This window comes from Ranitomeya variabilis, chromosome 2 (assembly GCF_051348905.1).
Source record: "Ranitomeya variabilis isolate aRanVar5 chromosome 2, aRanVar5.hap1, whole genome shotgun sequence".
Lineage (NCBI taxonomy): Eukaryota > Metazoa > Chordata > Amphibia > Anura > Dendrobatidae > Ranitomeya > Ranitomeya variabilis.
The window spans coordinates 994,120,050-994,137,118 of record NC_135233.1 but is presented as its reverse complement, the minus strand read 5'-3'; the positions used below and the strand labels follow the sequence as shown (position 1 = coordinate 994,137,118).

Sequence of the window (17,069 nt, the reverse complement as noted above, 5' to 3'; positions counted from 1 at the left end):
GGAAACAGGAGGAGAGGGTGTGCTATAGACAGGCGGGAAAAAAAGCCCACCCGAAGATGCCGAGAAGGGGCGGAGCCAAATGCTGGAGTTAAGCCGCACTGAAGCCGGAGGCCTAATTTGTAACTCAGGCCCTGGAGAATGGGGAGGGCGGCACAGAGGCCCGGACTGCCTGTCAGGTAACCCAGAGAGAAGGAGAAAAAACAGTTCAACTTTTATCTTGTCAGTCCACTGAGACGAGCCTTTATGTTCTTATTGCTCAGCAGTGGTTTTTGGCTTGGAATACTGCCATGCGGGCCATTTTTGTCAGTCTTTCTTATGGCTTTATAGCCTTTTCCAGACTTATAGATCTGAATTACTTTGTTTCTCATTTGTTTCAGAATTTTTTTCATTGTGGCATGATGTCTAGCTTTTGAGGATCTTACGGTCTAATTCAATATGTCAGGCAGGTCCTACTTAAGTGATTTCTTGATTGAGAACAGGTGTGGCAGTTATCAGGCCTGGGTGTGGTTAGTGAATTTGAACTCAGCTTCCAAAATAGGTGATAAACCACAGTTAGTTTTAGGGGGGAGAGGGGGCAATCACTTTTTCACACAAGGCCCTAATAAATACCTTAATTTAAAACTGCATTTTGTGTGTACTTGTGCTATCTTTGACTAATATTTACATTTATTTGGTGATCTGAAACATTTAAGTGTGACAAATATGCAAAAGAACAGGAAATCAGGAAGGGGGCAAACACTATTTCACACAACTGTATATCTATGAAGATGAGAATAACATTTTACCATCTGTATATAATAGAAAAACATTTTAGTTGATTACATTAAAGGGGTGTTTAGGATTCCCAATAGAAATCTTATAGCTGGGTTCTGTATTTTTGTTGCAGGCTGTAAAGAATGGAAAGGAGGCCACATATGTGCGGCTCCCTCCAAATCTATAAAATGCTGCAAAATTTCAAATCATGTGAACAAAATATGTGGATACTTCTGTACATCACATCAAGCTTTATATGTTATTTTTTGCGCACAAACAGACATCACAAACTGAGAATAAGGCAAGAGCGAGGCGATGTACTTAATTGTAACTGTAGTTCTCGCCAGTACTTGCAATGCTGTCACCATAAACCTCACGTCCTGAGGAGTCTTTCTCAGCATGTAGATGCTTGCCAGCACTGGTCTGTCTCTCAGGACTGGTCTTTGTCCCTTTGGCTGAATGCATCTTTCCACTGAGTTTCCCTACAATTAAAATGAAATTAAGGATTAAAATAATAAAACCATCTTCACATTTCTCTTCCAGCAGTTCTGCACTTTATATACTTGTAAACTTATGCATTAGCCAGTCTCATAAATCCATGAGCATTTTGCATATTTCATTTTCAGAGGGGCATTGCATGGCCTACAAGTCTCCAAACACTAGATTGACACTCTCTGCAAGGAAAAACATTCCCCTTTACACCCCCACTGAGAGGCCTCTCTCCCAGCCAAATAAGCTTTCCTGCTTTGCACTGAGGAGTGGTAAACACCCTGAAACACGAGTAGTGTCTGGTTTGGCTTTGGCCTAAGTCATACAGTGGCATGTAAACGTTAGGAGACCCCTGCTCAAAATTACTGTTATTGTAAACAGTTAACCAAGTTGAAGATTAAATGATCTATATATATGTATATTTTTGGTGTTGTCATGTTGGTGCTCACCTGTACGTTGTTGGCATTCATCTTTGTGTATTTCCCATGATTTCTTCTTGCACTGCTTGCTACAAGTGAATACCGAGTAACATCGCAGGCATGGAGAAAGCTTGACGCCAATAGAGCGGCCACACTGGTAGCAGTACTTGAAGAAAGTTCTAATGAACAGAAGCGCAAACGTTGTCAGCAGAAAGCACATGAAAGCTCAGCTGCAAACAGAAGCCAAGAGATCCTACTGCCAACAGGAGACAGTAGGCGCCTCACCGGTGTGGCGGCACGCTGCCTTCACCAGATGTCACCTTTGTACTTCCCCTGGTGATCGCCTCTCCTAGAGTAAGAGACACAATGACTTTGTGGAGTTTATACAGTGCAATTCTACATTTCTTTATAAAAAAAACAGTGGCAGGCCTGCGAAATACCCCCATTGCTGCCATTTTGTTACTCCTATGAAGCCCAACCACAGGTGACCGGGATTTTCACTATATATTACAATACCTAAGTATTGCAACCAACAGTAGACATGAGTGGTCGCAAGATTAGTCTACTACAGGGGCTAAAAATGACGTGAAAAACACTTTTAACTGTTTTAAAACATTAAATAAAAAATCAGAATGACCCCTTTTTTATCTGTTTACAAAAAAAAGAGAAAACATGCATATTCCACATTGCCATCTCCAAAACAAGTCCAATTTATCAAAATATAAAATTATATAACCCATACGGTACACATTGTAAAGACAAGAAAATGCCAAAATTGTCTATTTTTGGGCCACCGTAACCTCTCCCAAAACACTGCAATGAAAAGCTATAAAGCATTGTATGCAATGTACCCCGCTACAGTTCAGAAAACGGGAACAACAAATTCCTGCACAGTTCCATCGATAGAAAAATAAAGAAGTTACAGATCTCAGAAAATCGTGACACAAACCAACATTTTGTTCACCACTAAACTATAAAGAAAACTATATCGAATTGGTATTGCAGTAATCCTACCGAGGAATCGTGTTGTGAAGTCCATTTTGTCACACAATGAACACAGTAAAAACCAAACCCAAAAGGCAGAATTGCGCTTTTTTCACTATTTCATCTCACTTGGTATTTTTTCACCATTTTGCAATACACATGGGGTCATTCAATACTACCACTTGTCCAGCAAAAAAAAGTGCCTTCATACAGCAATGTCACTAAAAAAAATACAATAGGTGTGGCTCTTGGAAGAAGTGGCGAAAATAACAAAAGGGAAAAAAAGAAAATTGGCTGGGAGCTTAAGGGGTTAAAAAGGTTGCCAGTTAAAGGGGCATTACCTTCTCCAAGATCCTAGCCCAATATGTAGTAGGTGTAATAATAATAATATTAGCAAATACCTCCAAATAGAAATGTAGTATAGTTATTCTGATAACCTATGTCCCTTACCCCATGTGCAGGGCATTGCAGTAGCTTTGGTATCCATGCTTACAACTACTCATATAGCTACAGTTACTGAGTTAGCTGTTAGTGTTCACAACCATGGATACCTAAGCTACTGCAATCCTGCACATGCAGAAAGTATAGCAAATCAGAAGAACTATACTATATTAGGCCGGCGTCACACTCAGCGTAAGACAATACAGTCCGTTTTTTACGGTCGTAATACGGAGAAATGTTCCCAAAATAGTGATCCGTATGTCATCCGTAGGCAGGGTGTGTCAGCGTATTTTGCGCATGGCATCCTCCGTATGTAATCCGTATGGCATCCGTACGGCGATATTTTCTCGCAGGCTTGCAAAACCGACATCTAATGGATTTATGTGCTCAAATGTTCGTTAAAACATATATACAGTATATATATATATATATATATATATATATATCATTGAGACACATATATATATATTCTGTATTTAGATTTAATTAAGCGCGTTATTTGTGACAAGCCGGTAATTCAATTGCCGGCTTTTCATTTCTCCTTCCCCAACCCGACAGGATATGAGACATGGTTTACATACAGTAAACCATCTCATATCCCCTTTTTTTTGCATATTCCACACTACTAATGTTAGTAGTGTGTATGTGCAAAATTTGGGCGCTGTAGCTGCAAAAATAAAGGGTTAAATGGCGGAAAAAATTGGCGTGGGCTCCCGTGCAATTTTCTCCGCCAGAGTGGTAAAGCCAGTGACTGAGGGCAGATATTAATAGCCAGGAGAGGGTCCATGGTTATTGGCCCCCCCTGGCTACAAACATCTGCCCCCAGCCACCCCAGAAAAGGCACATCTGGAAGATGCGCCTATTCTGGCACTTGGCCACTCTCTTCCCACTCCCGTGTAGCGGGAACTGGAGCGTGGGAACTGGAGCGTGGGAACTTTTCCAAGGCTGCAGTTCATGAGTTCATCCACCAGAGGGCGCCTCACCGCAAATCAATGTAAGTAAAGATCACTCAGCTTTCATTTCATCACCCGGGGTTTACAGGCACGAGCGAGTGCTTTAGCGCAGCTCCTGCCTGTAAAATAATTAACCCCTTCAGATGGATTACCTCGTGGGACCTGAAAGTTCATCAGAGGGTATGTATATTGTGGGTTTATTATTTTGCCAAGCGAGGGTGTTCCGGATGGATTGAGAGAGCAATAAAATACTAAAACAACCTGTGTGTTTATTTCATTAAAATACTTTTTAATAACGTGTGTGTGTGTTTTTTAACCCTTTCAGACAATTGGATAAATAATGGATAGGTGACATAATTGACGCCTCTCCATTATTAATCTGGCTTAATGTCACCTTACAATAGCAAGGTGGCATTAACCCTTCATTACCCCATATCCCACCGCTACACGGGAGTGGGAAGAGAGTGGCCAAGTGCCAGAATAGGCGCATCTTCCAGATGTGCCTTTTCTGGGGTGGCTGGGGGCAGATGTTTTTAGCCACGGGGGGGGGCCAATAAACATGGACCCTCTCCTGGCTATTAATATCTGCCATCAGTCACTGGCTTTACCATTCTGGCGGAGAAAATTGCGCGGGAGCCCACACCAATTTTTTCCGCCATTTAACCCTTTATTTTAGCAGCTACAGCGCTGAAATTTTGCACATACACACTACTAACATTAGTAGTGTGGAATATGCAAAAAAAAAAGGGGATAGGAGATGGTTTACTGTATGTAAACCATGTCTCATATCATGTCGGGTTTAGGCAGGAGAAATGAAAAGCCGGCAATTGAATTAGCGGCTTTTCACTAACACCGCTGCGTATTTCTCGCAAGTCACACTGCTGGTCCGTGTGGAATCCGTATTTTTCTCGCCCCCATAGACTTTCATTGGCGAATTATTTGCGCAATACGCTGACAAACGCAGCATGCTGCGATTTTGTACGGCCGTAGAAAGCCGTATAATACGGATCCGTAAAATATGGCTGATAGGAGCTGGGACATAGGGAATCATTGGGCCGTGTGTTATGCGTATTTTACGGATGTATTTTCTGCGCTCATACGTCCGTAAAACTCGCCAGTGTGACGCCGGCCTTAAACTGATGGCATAGAATCTTGGAGAGGAAAATACCACTTTATCTAAAAGGGGACAACCTTTTTCACCCCTTAAGTTTAATGTTCATCCCTGGATGCAGTTCGGAATAAAAACAAATTGCGCTGTTTTCACCTCCCCTGAGTCCATTGTTGAGTCTCGCCACGGCTCCTGGTGTCTGGCATTGGCTTCGGCGCTGATATCACTTCGACAGAGCAGTAGCCAATCAGTGAGCTCAGTGGCACTGATTGGTGCATTCTGTTTACACTCCCAGAGCTGCTGAGCTCACCGATTGGTGGCTGTGGTGTTGATATAACGTCAGTGCCACAGCCAATGAGACACAGCGGGAGCAGCGGAGACTCACCGGTGGACTCGGGGAAGGTGAGTAGAGTGCAGGTAGCTTGTTATACCAAACTGAACCCAGGGACAAACATTAACTGAATTTGTCACTTATCTCCAATCTGATTTTTTCTCTTCTTGATGCAGGACTCTCTTGGCTCAGCATGGTCAGTGATATATAGCAGTGTATAGTGGCTCAGCCTGGTGAGTGATATATAGCAGTGTATAGTGGCTCAGCATGGGGAGTGATATATAGCAGTGTATAGTGGCATGGTGAGTGATATATAGCAGTGTATAGTGGTCAGCATGGGGAGTGATATATAGCAGTGTATAGTGGCATGGTGAGTGATATATAGCAGTGTATAGTGGCTCAGCATGGTGAGTGATATATAGCAGTGTACAGAGGCTCAGCATGGTGAGTGATATATAGCAGTGTATAGTGGCTCAGCATGGTGAGTGATATATGGCAGTGTATAGTGGCTCAGCATGGTGAGTGATATATGGCAGTGTACAGAGGCTCAGCATGGTGAGTGATATATAGCAGTGTATAGTGGTCAGCATGGGGAGTGATATATAGCAGTGTATAGAGGCTCAGCATGGGGAGTGATATATAGCAGTGTATAGTGGCTCAGCATGGTGAGTGATATATGGCGGTGTATAGTGGCTCAGCACTAGATTATTGGTGTCATCACCGCGACACTCGGTAATGGGAATGTGCAGCTTACGGACGAGGCCTTCCTTCGCCCACTCCTGCTCCTTCGCTATGACTCCTTCCCGAGTGTGCTTTCCCAAGTGCTCCAATAGCTGCTTCCGGGCGTTGTACGTGTCCCGCTCCTCTGGTGACAAGGCATGGTACGGTGTGTGTGCGATCCGCTTATCCTGCAATATACAAGATATCATATACACTAGGTACGATCCTGGAGTATCATTCACAAAAATACTAATTATCATAATTTCTTCCTATATACAATGTACAGAACATGTTCCCACATAAAGCATGGGCACCTAATTCACCTTGTACTAGCTCATTCCTATATAATGTTGTATTCGCCCTCACTGGCTAGTACTAGGACTAAAAAAAGTTAAGGCCGGCGTCACACTTGCGACTGCAATGCGAGAAACTCGCGCATCAATACCCGGCACTCTGGACCAGAGCGTTCAGCGGCATAGAAATACATGCCGACTCACACTCCGGTCCTAGTGCTGGCGGCAGTGCTGGGTATTGATGAGCGAGTTTCTCGCATTGCACTCTCAAAGTGTGACCTCGGCATTATAGTCAGTGGTCAAGAGGCTCAGCAGGGGCTCAGCAGGAGCTCAGCAGGACTCAAACTCTCAGACCATGTGCTTAAAGAGTTAACGTCATTTAACATTTTTGTTTCCTAAATCAATAGTACTTGTTGATAAGTAGAAACTTTGTAATGTACGTTACTAGGAAAATCTGCTTCTTTCTCCTCCTGGACTGATCTTTGAGAGTCTCCAAATTCTCAATTTATAGGTGCAAATTGTCTCTTCAGAGAGGAAGAGGACTAGAACTCTAGCGCCACCTATTGGAAGTAGCAATCCTAACAGTCAATGTCGACCCTTTAACGAGCCTTGTCACATGACTTAGGATAATAGCCAAACCAGAATCTCAATTTGCAGACACTGTGTTTCAGGGTACTGCCTCTCGTCAGTGCAAAGTGGAGATCTGGTTTGGCTGAGTGAGAGGCGTCAGACCGAAAATTTGTCTTCAGTGAATACAGATTATTGCATTACTGAGAGAAGAGGACACTTGATGCTCATCAAGTTCTATGGAGAACTGTAACTGACTATTCAGGAGAACTTGCAGCAGAATGTCTGACTTCCTCTAGCTCCTCCCACCTCCATAGAATGTTATGAGCACCAATTGTCATCTACTATCTCAGTAATGGCAAAATCTCTCTTCACTGAATACATTGTTCACCCATGAATTGGAAGTAAAAATTAAATCAATCTCTGTTAAGATATATCACAAAGTTTCTTAATTTAATGAGTACTTTTGATTTATGAAACAAGGCTCACAAGTCCCAATTTGTTTATGGACCGTTATGTATGGACTTTCTGTGTATCTCCAGCCCAAACTCAACAACCAACCTTAGGCCGGCGTCACACTGGCGAGTTTTACGGACGTAAGAGCGCAGAAACTACATCCGTAAAACTCGCATAACATACGGCACAATTATTCTCAATGGGGCTGCTCCTATTAGCCGTATATTACGGTTCAGTATTATACGGCTTTCTACGGCCGTACAAAATCGCAGCATGCTGCGTTTGTCAGCGTACTGCGCAAAAAAATCGCCAATGAAAGTCTATGGGGGCGAGAAAAATACGGATTCCACACGGACCAGCAGTGTGACTTGCGAGAAATACGCAGCGGTGTTAGTGAAAAGTCGGTAATTCAATTGCCGGCTTTTCATTTCTCCTGCACAAACCCGACAGGATATGAGACATGGTTTACATACAGTAAACCATCTCATATCCCCCTTTTTTTTGCATATTCCACACTACTAATGTTAGTAGTGTGTATGTGCAAAATTTCAGCGCTGTAGCTGCTAAAATAAAGGGTTAAATGGCGGAAAAAATTGGCGTGGGCTCCCGCGCAATTTTCTCCGCCAGAGCGGTAAAGCCAGTGACTGAGGGCAGATATTAATAGCCAGGAGAGGGTCCATGGTTATTGGCCCCCCCGTGGCTACAAACATCTGCCCCCAGCCACCCCAGAAAAGGCACATCTGGAAGATGCGCCTATTCTGGCACTTGGCCACTCTCTTCCCACTCCCTGTAGCGGTGGGCTATGGGGTAATGAAGGGTTAATGCCACCTTGCTATTGGAAGGTGACATTAAGCCAGATTAATAATGGAGAGGCGTCAATTATGTCACCTATCCATTATTAATCCAATTGTAGGAAAGGGTTAAAAAACACACACACACATGATTGAAAAGTATTTTAATGAAATAAACACAGCGGTTGTTGTAATAATTTATTGTTCTCTCAAATCCATTTGCAGTCCCTCGCTTGGCAACATAATAAACGCACAAGATACATACCTTCTGATGTACTGTCAGGTCCAACGATGTAATCCATCTGAAGGGGTTAACTAATATTACAAGCAGGAGCCCTGCTATAATGCAGCTGTGCTCCGTGCTTGTAATTCCCCTGCGAATGAATGAAATGTAGGTCATTGACCTACATTTCATTCATTCGCGGTGATGCGCCCCCTGGTGGATGTCCTCATATGACCTGGAGCGTGGGAAAAAGTTCCCAGGCTGCAGTTCATGAGAACATCCACCAGAGGGCGCCTCACCGCGAATGAATGAAATGTAGGTCAATGACCTACATTTCATTCATTCGCAGGGGAATTACAAGCACGGAACACAGCTGCATTATAGCAGGGCTCCTGCTTGTAATATTAGTTAACCCCTTCAGATGGATTACATCGTTGGACCTGACAGTACACCAGAAGGTATGTATCTTGTGCGTTTATTATGTTGCCAAGCGAGGGACTGCAAATGGATTTGAGAGAACAATAAATTATTACAACAACCGCTGTGTTTATTTCATTAAAATACTTTTCAATCATGTGTGTGTGTGTTTTTTAACCCTTTCCTACAATTGGATTAATAATGGATAGGTGACATAATTGACGCCTCTCCATCATTAATCTGGCTTAATGTCACCTTCCAATAGCAAGGTGGCATTAACCCTTCATTACCCCATAGCCCACCGCTACAGGGAGTGGGAAGAGAGTGGCCAAGTGCCAGAATAGGCGCATCTTCCAGATGTGCCTTTTCTGGGGTGGCTGGGGGCAGATGTTTTTAGCCACGGGGGGGGCCAATAACCATGGACCCTCTCCTGGCTATTAATATCTGCCCTCAGTCACTGGCTTTACCATTCTGGCGGAGAAAATTGCGCGGGAGCCCACGCCAATTTTTTCCGCCATTTAACCCTTTATTTCAGCAGCTACAGCGCTGAAATTTTGCACATACACACTACTAACATTAGTAGTGTGGAATATGCAAAAAAAAAGGGGATATGAGATGGTTTACTATATGTAAACCATGTCTCATATCATGTCGGGTTTGTGCAGGAGAAATGAAAAGCCGGCAATTGAATTACCGGCTGTTCACAGATATCGCGCTGAATGAAATCTAAATACAGAATATATATATATGTGTCTCAATGACATATATATATATATATACTGTATATATGTTTTAATGAACATTTGAGCACATAAATCCATTAGATGTCGGTTTTGCAAGTCTGCGCAAAAATCTCGCAGTACGGATGCCATACGGATTACATACGGAGGATGCCATGCGCAAAATACGCTGACACACCCTGCCTACGGATCACTATTTTGGGAACATTTCACCGTATTTCGGCCGTATTACGGCCGTAAAATACGGACCGTATTGTCCTACGCCGAGTGTGACGCCGGCCTTATAGGCATACGAGAGGTTGTTGGGTTCAAGTCGGAAGACCTGGGGACAGTTTGTAGACATGCTGTGGCTCAATGACATCTGAATTTGGCCTCAGCTGCATGTTTTTCCTCCTCCTGCCTGACACTGATGCGGACGATCACTGCAGGGCAGCAGGAAGCGGAGCATGATGAGCACATTGCACTCAGCTTTATGTCATGCAGAGATCTCTGCGGCGATACATTGCTCCATAGTTTTCTCTTTACCTGTGCAGCAATACACCTTGTGCACAATTATTAAGCAAGTAAGGATATTTATGTCATTATCATTTTTATGCAGATTTTCCATCTCTAAGCTGTGTACACTTGAATGCTTATTGGATGAAGGTGATGTATATTTGTGTATTGAGGCAGGTGAGGCCTAAGGACTAGTGATGAGCGAGTGTGCTGGTTACTCGAGTTTTCCGAGCATGCTCGGGTGTTCGAGTATTTTGGACAAGCTCTGAGATTATGTTTGAGTCCCTGCAGCTGCATGATTTGCGGCTGCTAGACATCCTGAATATATGTGGGGATTCCCTATCAAATATGCAATTTCAGCATGTGTTCAGGTTGTCTAGCAGCCGCAAATCATGCAGCTGCGGGGACACAAACATAATCTCCGAGCACGCTGAAATACTCGGAGAACACCCAAGCATGCTCGGAAAACTTGAGTAACGAGCACATTCGCCCATCACAACTAAAGACCCAACACTGTAGGTGTGCAGAATTATTAGGCAGCTTGTTTTCCTCAGGCAACAGACTCTGAGAAGTAAAAAATTGTTAAGAGTCTTACACATGGATGCAGCACTCCTAAAATTGCTAAGATATTGGTTTGTGATCACAGAACCATCAAAAGTTTTGTTGAGAAGAATCAATCGTGAAGCAGCCAGGAAGCAATGATCCTCCAGTGCTGCCATATTCCAGATCTGGAGGCCCAGAAGTACAAGGTGTTCAGTGCTCAGAGACATGGACGAGGTAAGGAGGCCGAAACCGACCACGACTGAGCAAGACACAGAAGGTGAAACATCAAGACTGGGCCAAGAAATATCTGAAGACAAATTTTTCAAAGGCGTTATGGACTGATGAGAAGAGAATGACTCTTGATGGATCAGACTGATGGGGCCATAACTGGATCAGTAATGAGCAAAGACCTTCATTGCGAGGACTCAGACACCAGTAAGGTGGAGGTGGGTACTGCAATGGGCTGGTATTATTATAGATGAGCTAGTTGGTCCTTTTCGGGTTGAAGATGGACTCAAAATGAAGTCCCAAACCTACTGCCAGTTTTTTCAAGACACTTTCTTCAAGCACGAAAAAGTCTGCAGCTTTCAATAAAACCATGATTTTTATGCAGGACAATTCTCTATCGCAGCATTAAAGTCTCCACTGCTTGGCTGCTACTAAAGACCTTAAAGATGGAAGAATAATGACTCGGCCCCGTCCTCACCGAACCTAAATCTATCAAGAACTTGGGGACCCTTCTTAAATGGGAGATTTATATTAAAGGAGAACAGTCACCTCTCTGATCAGTATCTGGGAGGCTGTTGGTGGAGCTGCCCAAAAAGTTGGAGTGTACGATCAGTGTAGAGCGGCAGCAGAATGTGATGTGCACACACAGTGTATGATCAGTGTAGAGCGGCAGCAGAATGTGATGTGCACACAGTGTATGATCAGTGTAGAGAGGCAGCAGAATGTGATGTGCACACAGTGTATGATCAGTGTAGAGAGGCAGCAGAATGTGACGTGCACACACAGTGTATGATCAGTGTAGAGCGGCAGCAGAATGTGATGTGCACACAGTGTATGATCAGTGTAGAGAGGCAGCAGAATGTGATGTGCACACAGTGTATGATCAGTGTAGAGCGGCAGCAGAATGTGATGTGCACACAGTGTATGATCAGTGTAGAGAGGCAGCAGAATGTGATCTGCACACAGTGTATGATCAGTGTAGAGAGGCAGCAGAATGTGATGTGCACACAGTGTATGATCAGTGTAGAGCGGCAGCAGAATGTGATGTGCACACAGTGTATGATCAGTGTAGAGCGGCAGCAGAATGTGATGTGCACACAGTGTATGATCAGTGTAGAGAGGCAGCAGAATGTGATGTGCACACAGTGTATGATCAGTGTAGAGCGGCAGCAGAATGTGATGTGCACACAGTGTATGATCAGTGTAGAGCGGCAGCAGAATGTGATGTGCACACACAGTGTATGATCAGTGTAGAGAGGCAGCAGAATGTGATGTGCACACAGTGTATGATCAGTGTAGAGAGGCAGCAGAATGTGATGTGCACACAGTGTATGATCAGTGTAGAGAGGCAGCAGAATGTGACGTGCACACACAGTGTATGATCAGTGTAGAGCGGCAGCAGAATGTGATGTGCACACAGTGTATGATCAGTGTAGAGAGGCAGCAGAATGTGATGTGCACACAGTGTATGATCAGTGTAGAGCGGCAGCAGAATGTGATGTGCACACAGTGTATGATCAGTGTAGAGAGGCAGCAGAATGTGATGTGCACACAGTGTATGATCAGTGTAGAGAGGCAGCAGAATGTGATGTGCACACAGTGTATGATCAGTGTAGAGCGGCAGCAGAATGTGATGTGCACACAGTGTATGATCAGTGTAGAGCGGCAGCAGAATGTGATGTGCACACAGTGTATGATCAGTGTAGAGCGGCAGCAGAATGTGATGTGCACACAGTGTATGATCAGTGTAGAGCGGCAGCAGAATGTGATGTGCACACAGTGTATGATCAGTGTAGAGAGGCAGCAGAATGTGATGTGCACACAGTGTATGATCAGTGTAGAGCGGCAGCAGAATGTGATGTGCACACAGTGTATGATCAGTGTAGAGCGGCAGCAGAATGTGATGTGCACACAGTGTATGATCAGTGTAGAGCGGCAGCAGAATGTAATGTGCACACAGTGTACGATCAGTTGAGAGCGGCAGCAGAATGTGATGTGCACACAGTGTATGATCAGTGTAGAGCGGCAGCAGGATGTGATGTGCACACAGTGTATGATCAGTGTAGAGCGGCAGCAGAATGTGATGTGCACACAGTGTATGATCAGTGTAGAGCGGCAGCAGAATGTGATGTGCACACAGTGTATGATCAGTGTAGAGCGGCAGCAGGATGTGATGTGCACACAGTGTATGATCAGTGTAGAGCGGCAGCAGGATGTGATGTGCACACAGTGTATGATCAGTGTAGAGCGGCAGCAGAATGTGATGTGCACACAGTGTATGATCAGTGTAGAGCGGCAGCAGAATGTGATGTGCACACAGTGTATGATCAGTGTAGAGCGGCAGCAGAATGTGATGTGCACACACAGTGTATGATCAGTGTAGAGCGGCAGCAGAATGTGATGTGCACACAGTGTATGATCAGTGTAGAGAGGCAGCAGAATGTGATGTGCACACAGTGTATGATCAGTGTAGAGCGGCAGCAGAATGTGATGTGCACACAGTGTATGATCAGTGTAGAGAGGCAGCAGAATGTGATGTGCACACAGTGTATGATCAGTGTAGAGCGGCAGCAGAATGTAATGTGCACACAGTGTACGATCAGTGTAGAGCGGCAGCAGAATGTGATGTGCACACAGTGTACGATCAGTGTAGAGCGGCAGCAGGATGTGATGTGCACACAGTGTATGATCAGTGTAGAGCGGCAGCAGGATGTGATGTGCACACAGTGTATGATCAGTGTAGAGAGGCAGCAGAATGTGATATGCACACAGTGTATGATCAGTGTAGAGCGGCAGCAGAATGTGATGTGCACACAGTGTATGATCAGTATAGAGCGGCAGCAGAATGTGATGTGCACACAGTGTATGATCAGTGTAGAGCGGCAGCAGAATGTGATGTGCACACAGTGTATGATCAGTGTAGAGAGGCAGCAGAATGTGATGTGCACACAGTGTATGATCAGTGTAGAGCGGCAGAAGGATGTGATGTGCACACAGTGTATGATCAGTGTAGAGAGGCAGCAGAATGTGATGTGCACACAGTGTATGATCAGTGTAGAGCGGCAGCAGGATGTGATGTGCACACAGTGTATGATCAGTGTAGAGAGGCAGCAGAATGTGATGTGCACACAGTGTATGATCAGTATAGAGCCGCAGCAGAATGTGATGTGCACACAGTGTATGATCAGTGTAGAGAGGCAGCAGGATGTGATGTGCACACAGTGTATGATCAGTCTAGAGCGGCAGCAGAATGTGACGTGCACACACAGTGTATGATCAGTGTAGAGAGGCAGCAGAATGTGATGTGCACACAGTGTATGATCAGTGTAGAGCGGCAGCAGAATGTGATGTGCACACAGTGTATGATCAGTGTAGAGCGGCAGCAGGATGTGATGTGCACACAGTGTATGATCAGTGTAGAGAGGCAGCAGAATGTGATGTGCACACAGTGTATGATCAGTGTAGAGAGGCAGCAGAATGTGATGTGCACACAGTGTATGATCAGTGTAGAGCGGCAGCAGAATGTGATGTGCACACAGTGTATGATCAGTGTAGAGCGGCAGCAGAATGTGATGTGCACACAGTGTATGATCAGTGTAGAGCGGCAGCAGGATGTGATGTGCACACAGTGTATGATCAGTGTAGAGAGGCAGCAGAATGTGATGTGCACACAGTGTATGATCAGTGTAGAGCGGCAGCAGAATGTAATGTGCACACAGTGTACGATCAGTGTAGAGCGGCAGCAGAATGTGATGTGCACACAGTGTATGATCAGTGTAGAGCGGCAGCAGAATGTGACGTGCACACACAGTGTATGATCAGTGTAGAGAGGCAGCAGAATGTGATGTGCACACAGTGTATGATCAGTGTAGAGCGGCAGCAGAATGTGACGTGCACACACAGTGTATGATCAGTGTAGAGCGGCAGCAGAATGTGATGTGCACACAGTGTATGATCAGTGTAGAGAGGCAGCAGAATGTGATGTGCACACAGTGTATGATCAGTGTAGAGCGGCAGCAGAATGTAATGTGCACACAGTGTACGATCAGTGTAGAGCGGCAGCAGAATGTGATGTGCACACAGTGTACGATCAGTGTAGAGCGGCAGCAGGATGTGATGTGCACACAGTGTATGATCAGTGTAGAGCGGCAGCAGGATGTGATGTGCACACAGTGTATGATCAGTGTAGAGAGGCAGCAGAATGTGATATGCACACAGTGTATGATCAGTGTAGAGCGGCAGCAGAATGTGATGTGCACACAGTGTATGATCAGTATAGAGCGGCAGCAGAATGTGATGTGCACACAGTGTATGATCAGTGTAGAGCGGCAGCAGAATGTGATGTGCACACAGTGTATGATCAGTGTAGAGAGGCAGCAGAATGTGATGTGCACACAGTGTATGATCAGTGTAGAGCGGCAGAAGGATGTGATGTGCACACAGTGTATGATCAGTGTAGAGAGGCAGCAGAATGTGATGTGCACACAGTGTATGATCAGTGTAGAGCGGCAGCAGGATGTGATGTGCACACAGTGTATGATCAGTGTAGAGAGGCAGCAGAATGTGATGTGCACACAGTGTATGATCAGTATAGAGCCGCAGCAGAATGTGATGTGCACACAGTGTATGATCAGTGTAGAGAGGCAGCAGGATGTGATGTGCACACAGTGTATGATCAGTCTAGAGCGGCAGCAGAATGTGACGTGCACACACAGTGTATGATCAGTGTAGAGAGGCAGCAGAATGTGATGTGCACACAGTGTATGATCAGTGTAGAGCGGCAGCAGAATGTGATGTGCACACAGTGTATGATCAGTGTAGAGCGGCAGCAGGATGTGATGTGCACACAGTGTATGATCAGTGTAGAGAGGCAGCAGAATGTGATGTGCACACAGTGTATGATCAGTGTAGAGAGGCAGCAGAATGTGATGTGCACACAGTGTATGATCAGTGTAGAGCGGCAGCAGAATGTGATGTGCACACAGTGTATGATCAGTGTAGAGCGGCAGCAGAATGTGATGTGCACACAGTGTATGATCAGTGTAGAGCGGCAGCAGGATGTGATGTGCACACAGTGTATGATCAGTGTAGAGAGGCAGCAGAATGTGATGTGCACACAGTGTATGATCAGTGTAGAGCGGCAGCAGAATGTAATGTGCACACAGTGTACGATCAGTGTAGAGCGGCAGCAGAATGTGATGTGCACACAGTGTATGATCAGTGTAGAGCGGCAGCAGAATGTGACGTGCACACACAGTGTATGATCAGTGTAGAGAGGCAGCAGAATGTGATGTGCACACAGTGTATGATCAGTGTAGAGCGGCAGCAGAATGTGACGTGCACACACAGTGTATGATCAGTGTAGAGCGGCAGCAGAATGTGATGTGCACACAGTGTATGATCAGTCTAGAGCGGCAGCAGAATGTGATGTGCACACAGTGTATGATCAGTGTAGAGCGGCAGCAGAATGTGATGTGCACACAGTGTATGATCAGTGTAGAGCGGCAGCAGGATGTGATGTGCACACAGTGTATGATCAGTGTAGAGAGGCAGCAGAATGTGATGTGCACACAGTGTATGATCAGTGTAGAGAGGCAGCAGAATGTGATGTGCACACAGTGTATGATCAGTGTAGAGCGGCAGCAGAATGTGATGTGCACACAGTGTATGATCAGTGTAGAGCGGCAGCAGAATGTGATGTGCACACAGTGTATGATCAGTGTAGAGCGGCAGCAGAATGTGATGTGCACACAGTGTATGATCAGTGTAGAGAGGCAGCAGAATGTGATGTGCACACAGTGTATGATCAGTGTAGAGAGGCAGCAGAATGTGATGTGCACACAGTGTATGATCAGTGTAGAGCGGCAGCAGAATGTGATGTGCACACAGTGTATGATCAGTGTAGAGCGGCAGCAGAATGTGATGTGCACACAGTGTATGATCAGTGTAGAGCGGCAGCAGAATGTGATGTGCACACAGTGTATGATCAGTGTAGAGCGGCAGCAGAATGTGATGTGCACACAGTGTATGATCAGTGTAGAGCGGCAGCAGAATGTGATGTGCACACACAGTGTATGATCAGTGTAGAGCGGCAGCAGAATGTGATGTGCACACAGTG

The 17,069-nt window shown here is 45.1% G+C and overlaps 1 protein-coding gene across 2 annotated transcripts in view; it reads right to left on the bottom strand.

The window, feature by feature from the left end:
- Window positions 1–630: 630 nt before the first annotated feature.
- ANKMY1 (ankyrin repeat and MYND domain containing 1) overlaps window positions 631–17,069 on the bottom strand; it is a 91,111-nt gene continuing 74,672 nt past the window's right edge. For both annotated transcript variants that reach the window (XM_077291109.1, XM_077291108.1), the window contains exons 14-17: window positions 6,233–6,386; window positions 1,947–2,010; window positions 1,692–1,840; window positions 631–1,235 (exon numbers count right to left, since the gene is read on the bottom strand). In XM_077291109.1, coding sequence (XP_077147224.1) covers window positions 1,075–1,235; window positions 1,692–1,840; window positions 1,947–2,010; window positions 6,233–6,386 — 528 coding nt within the window. In that variant the 3' untranslated portion in view covers window positions 631–1,074. The remainder of the gene's footprint in view (window positions 1,236–1,691; window positions 1,841–1,946; window positions 2,011–6,232; window positions 6,387–17,069) is intronic.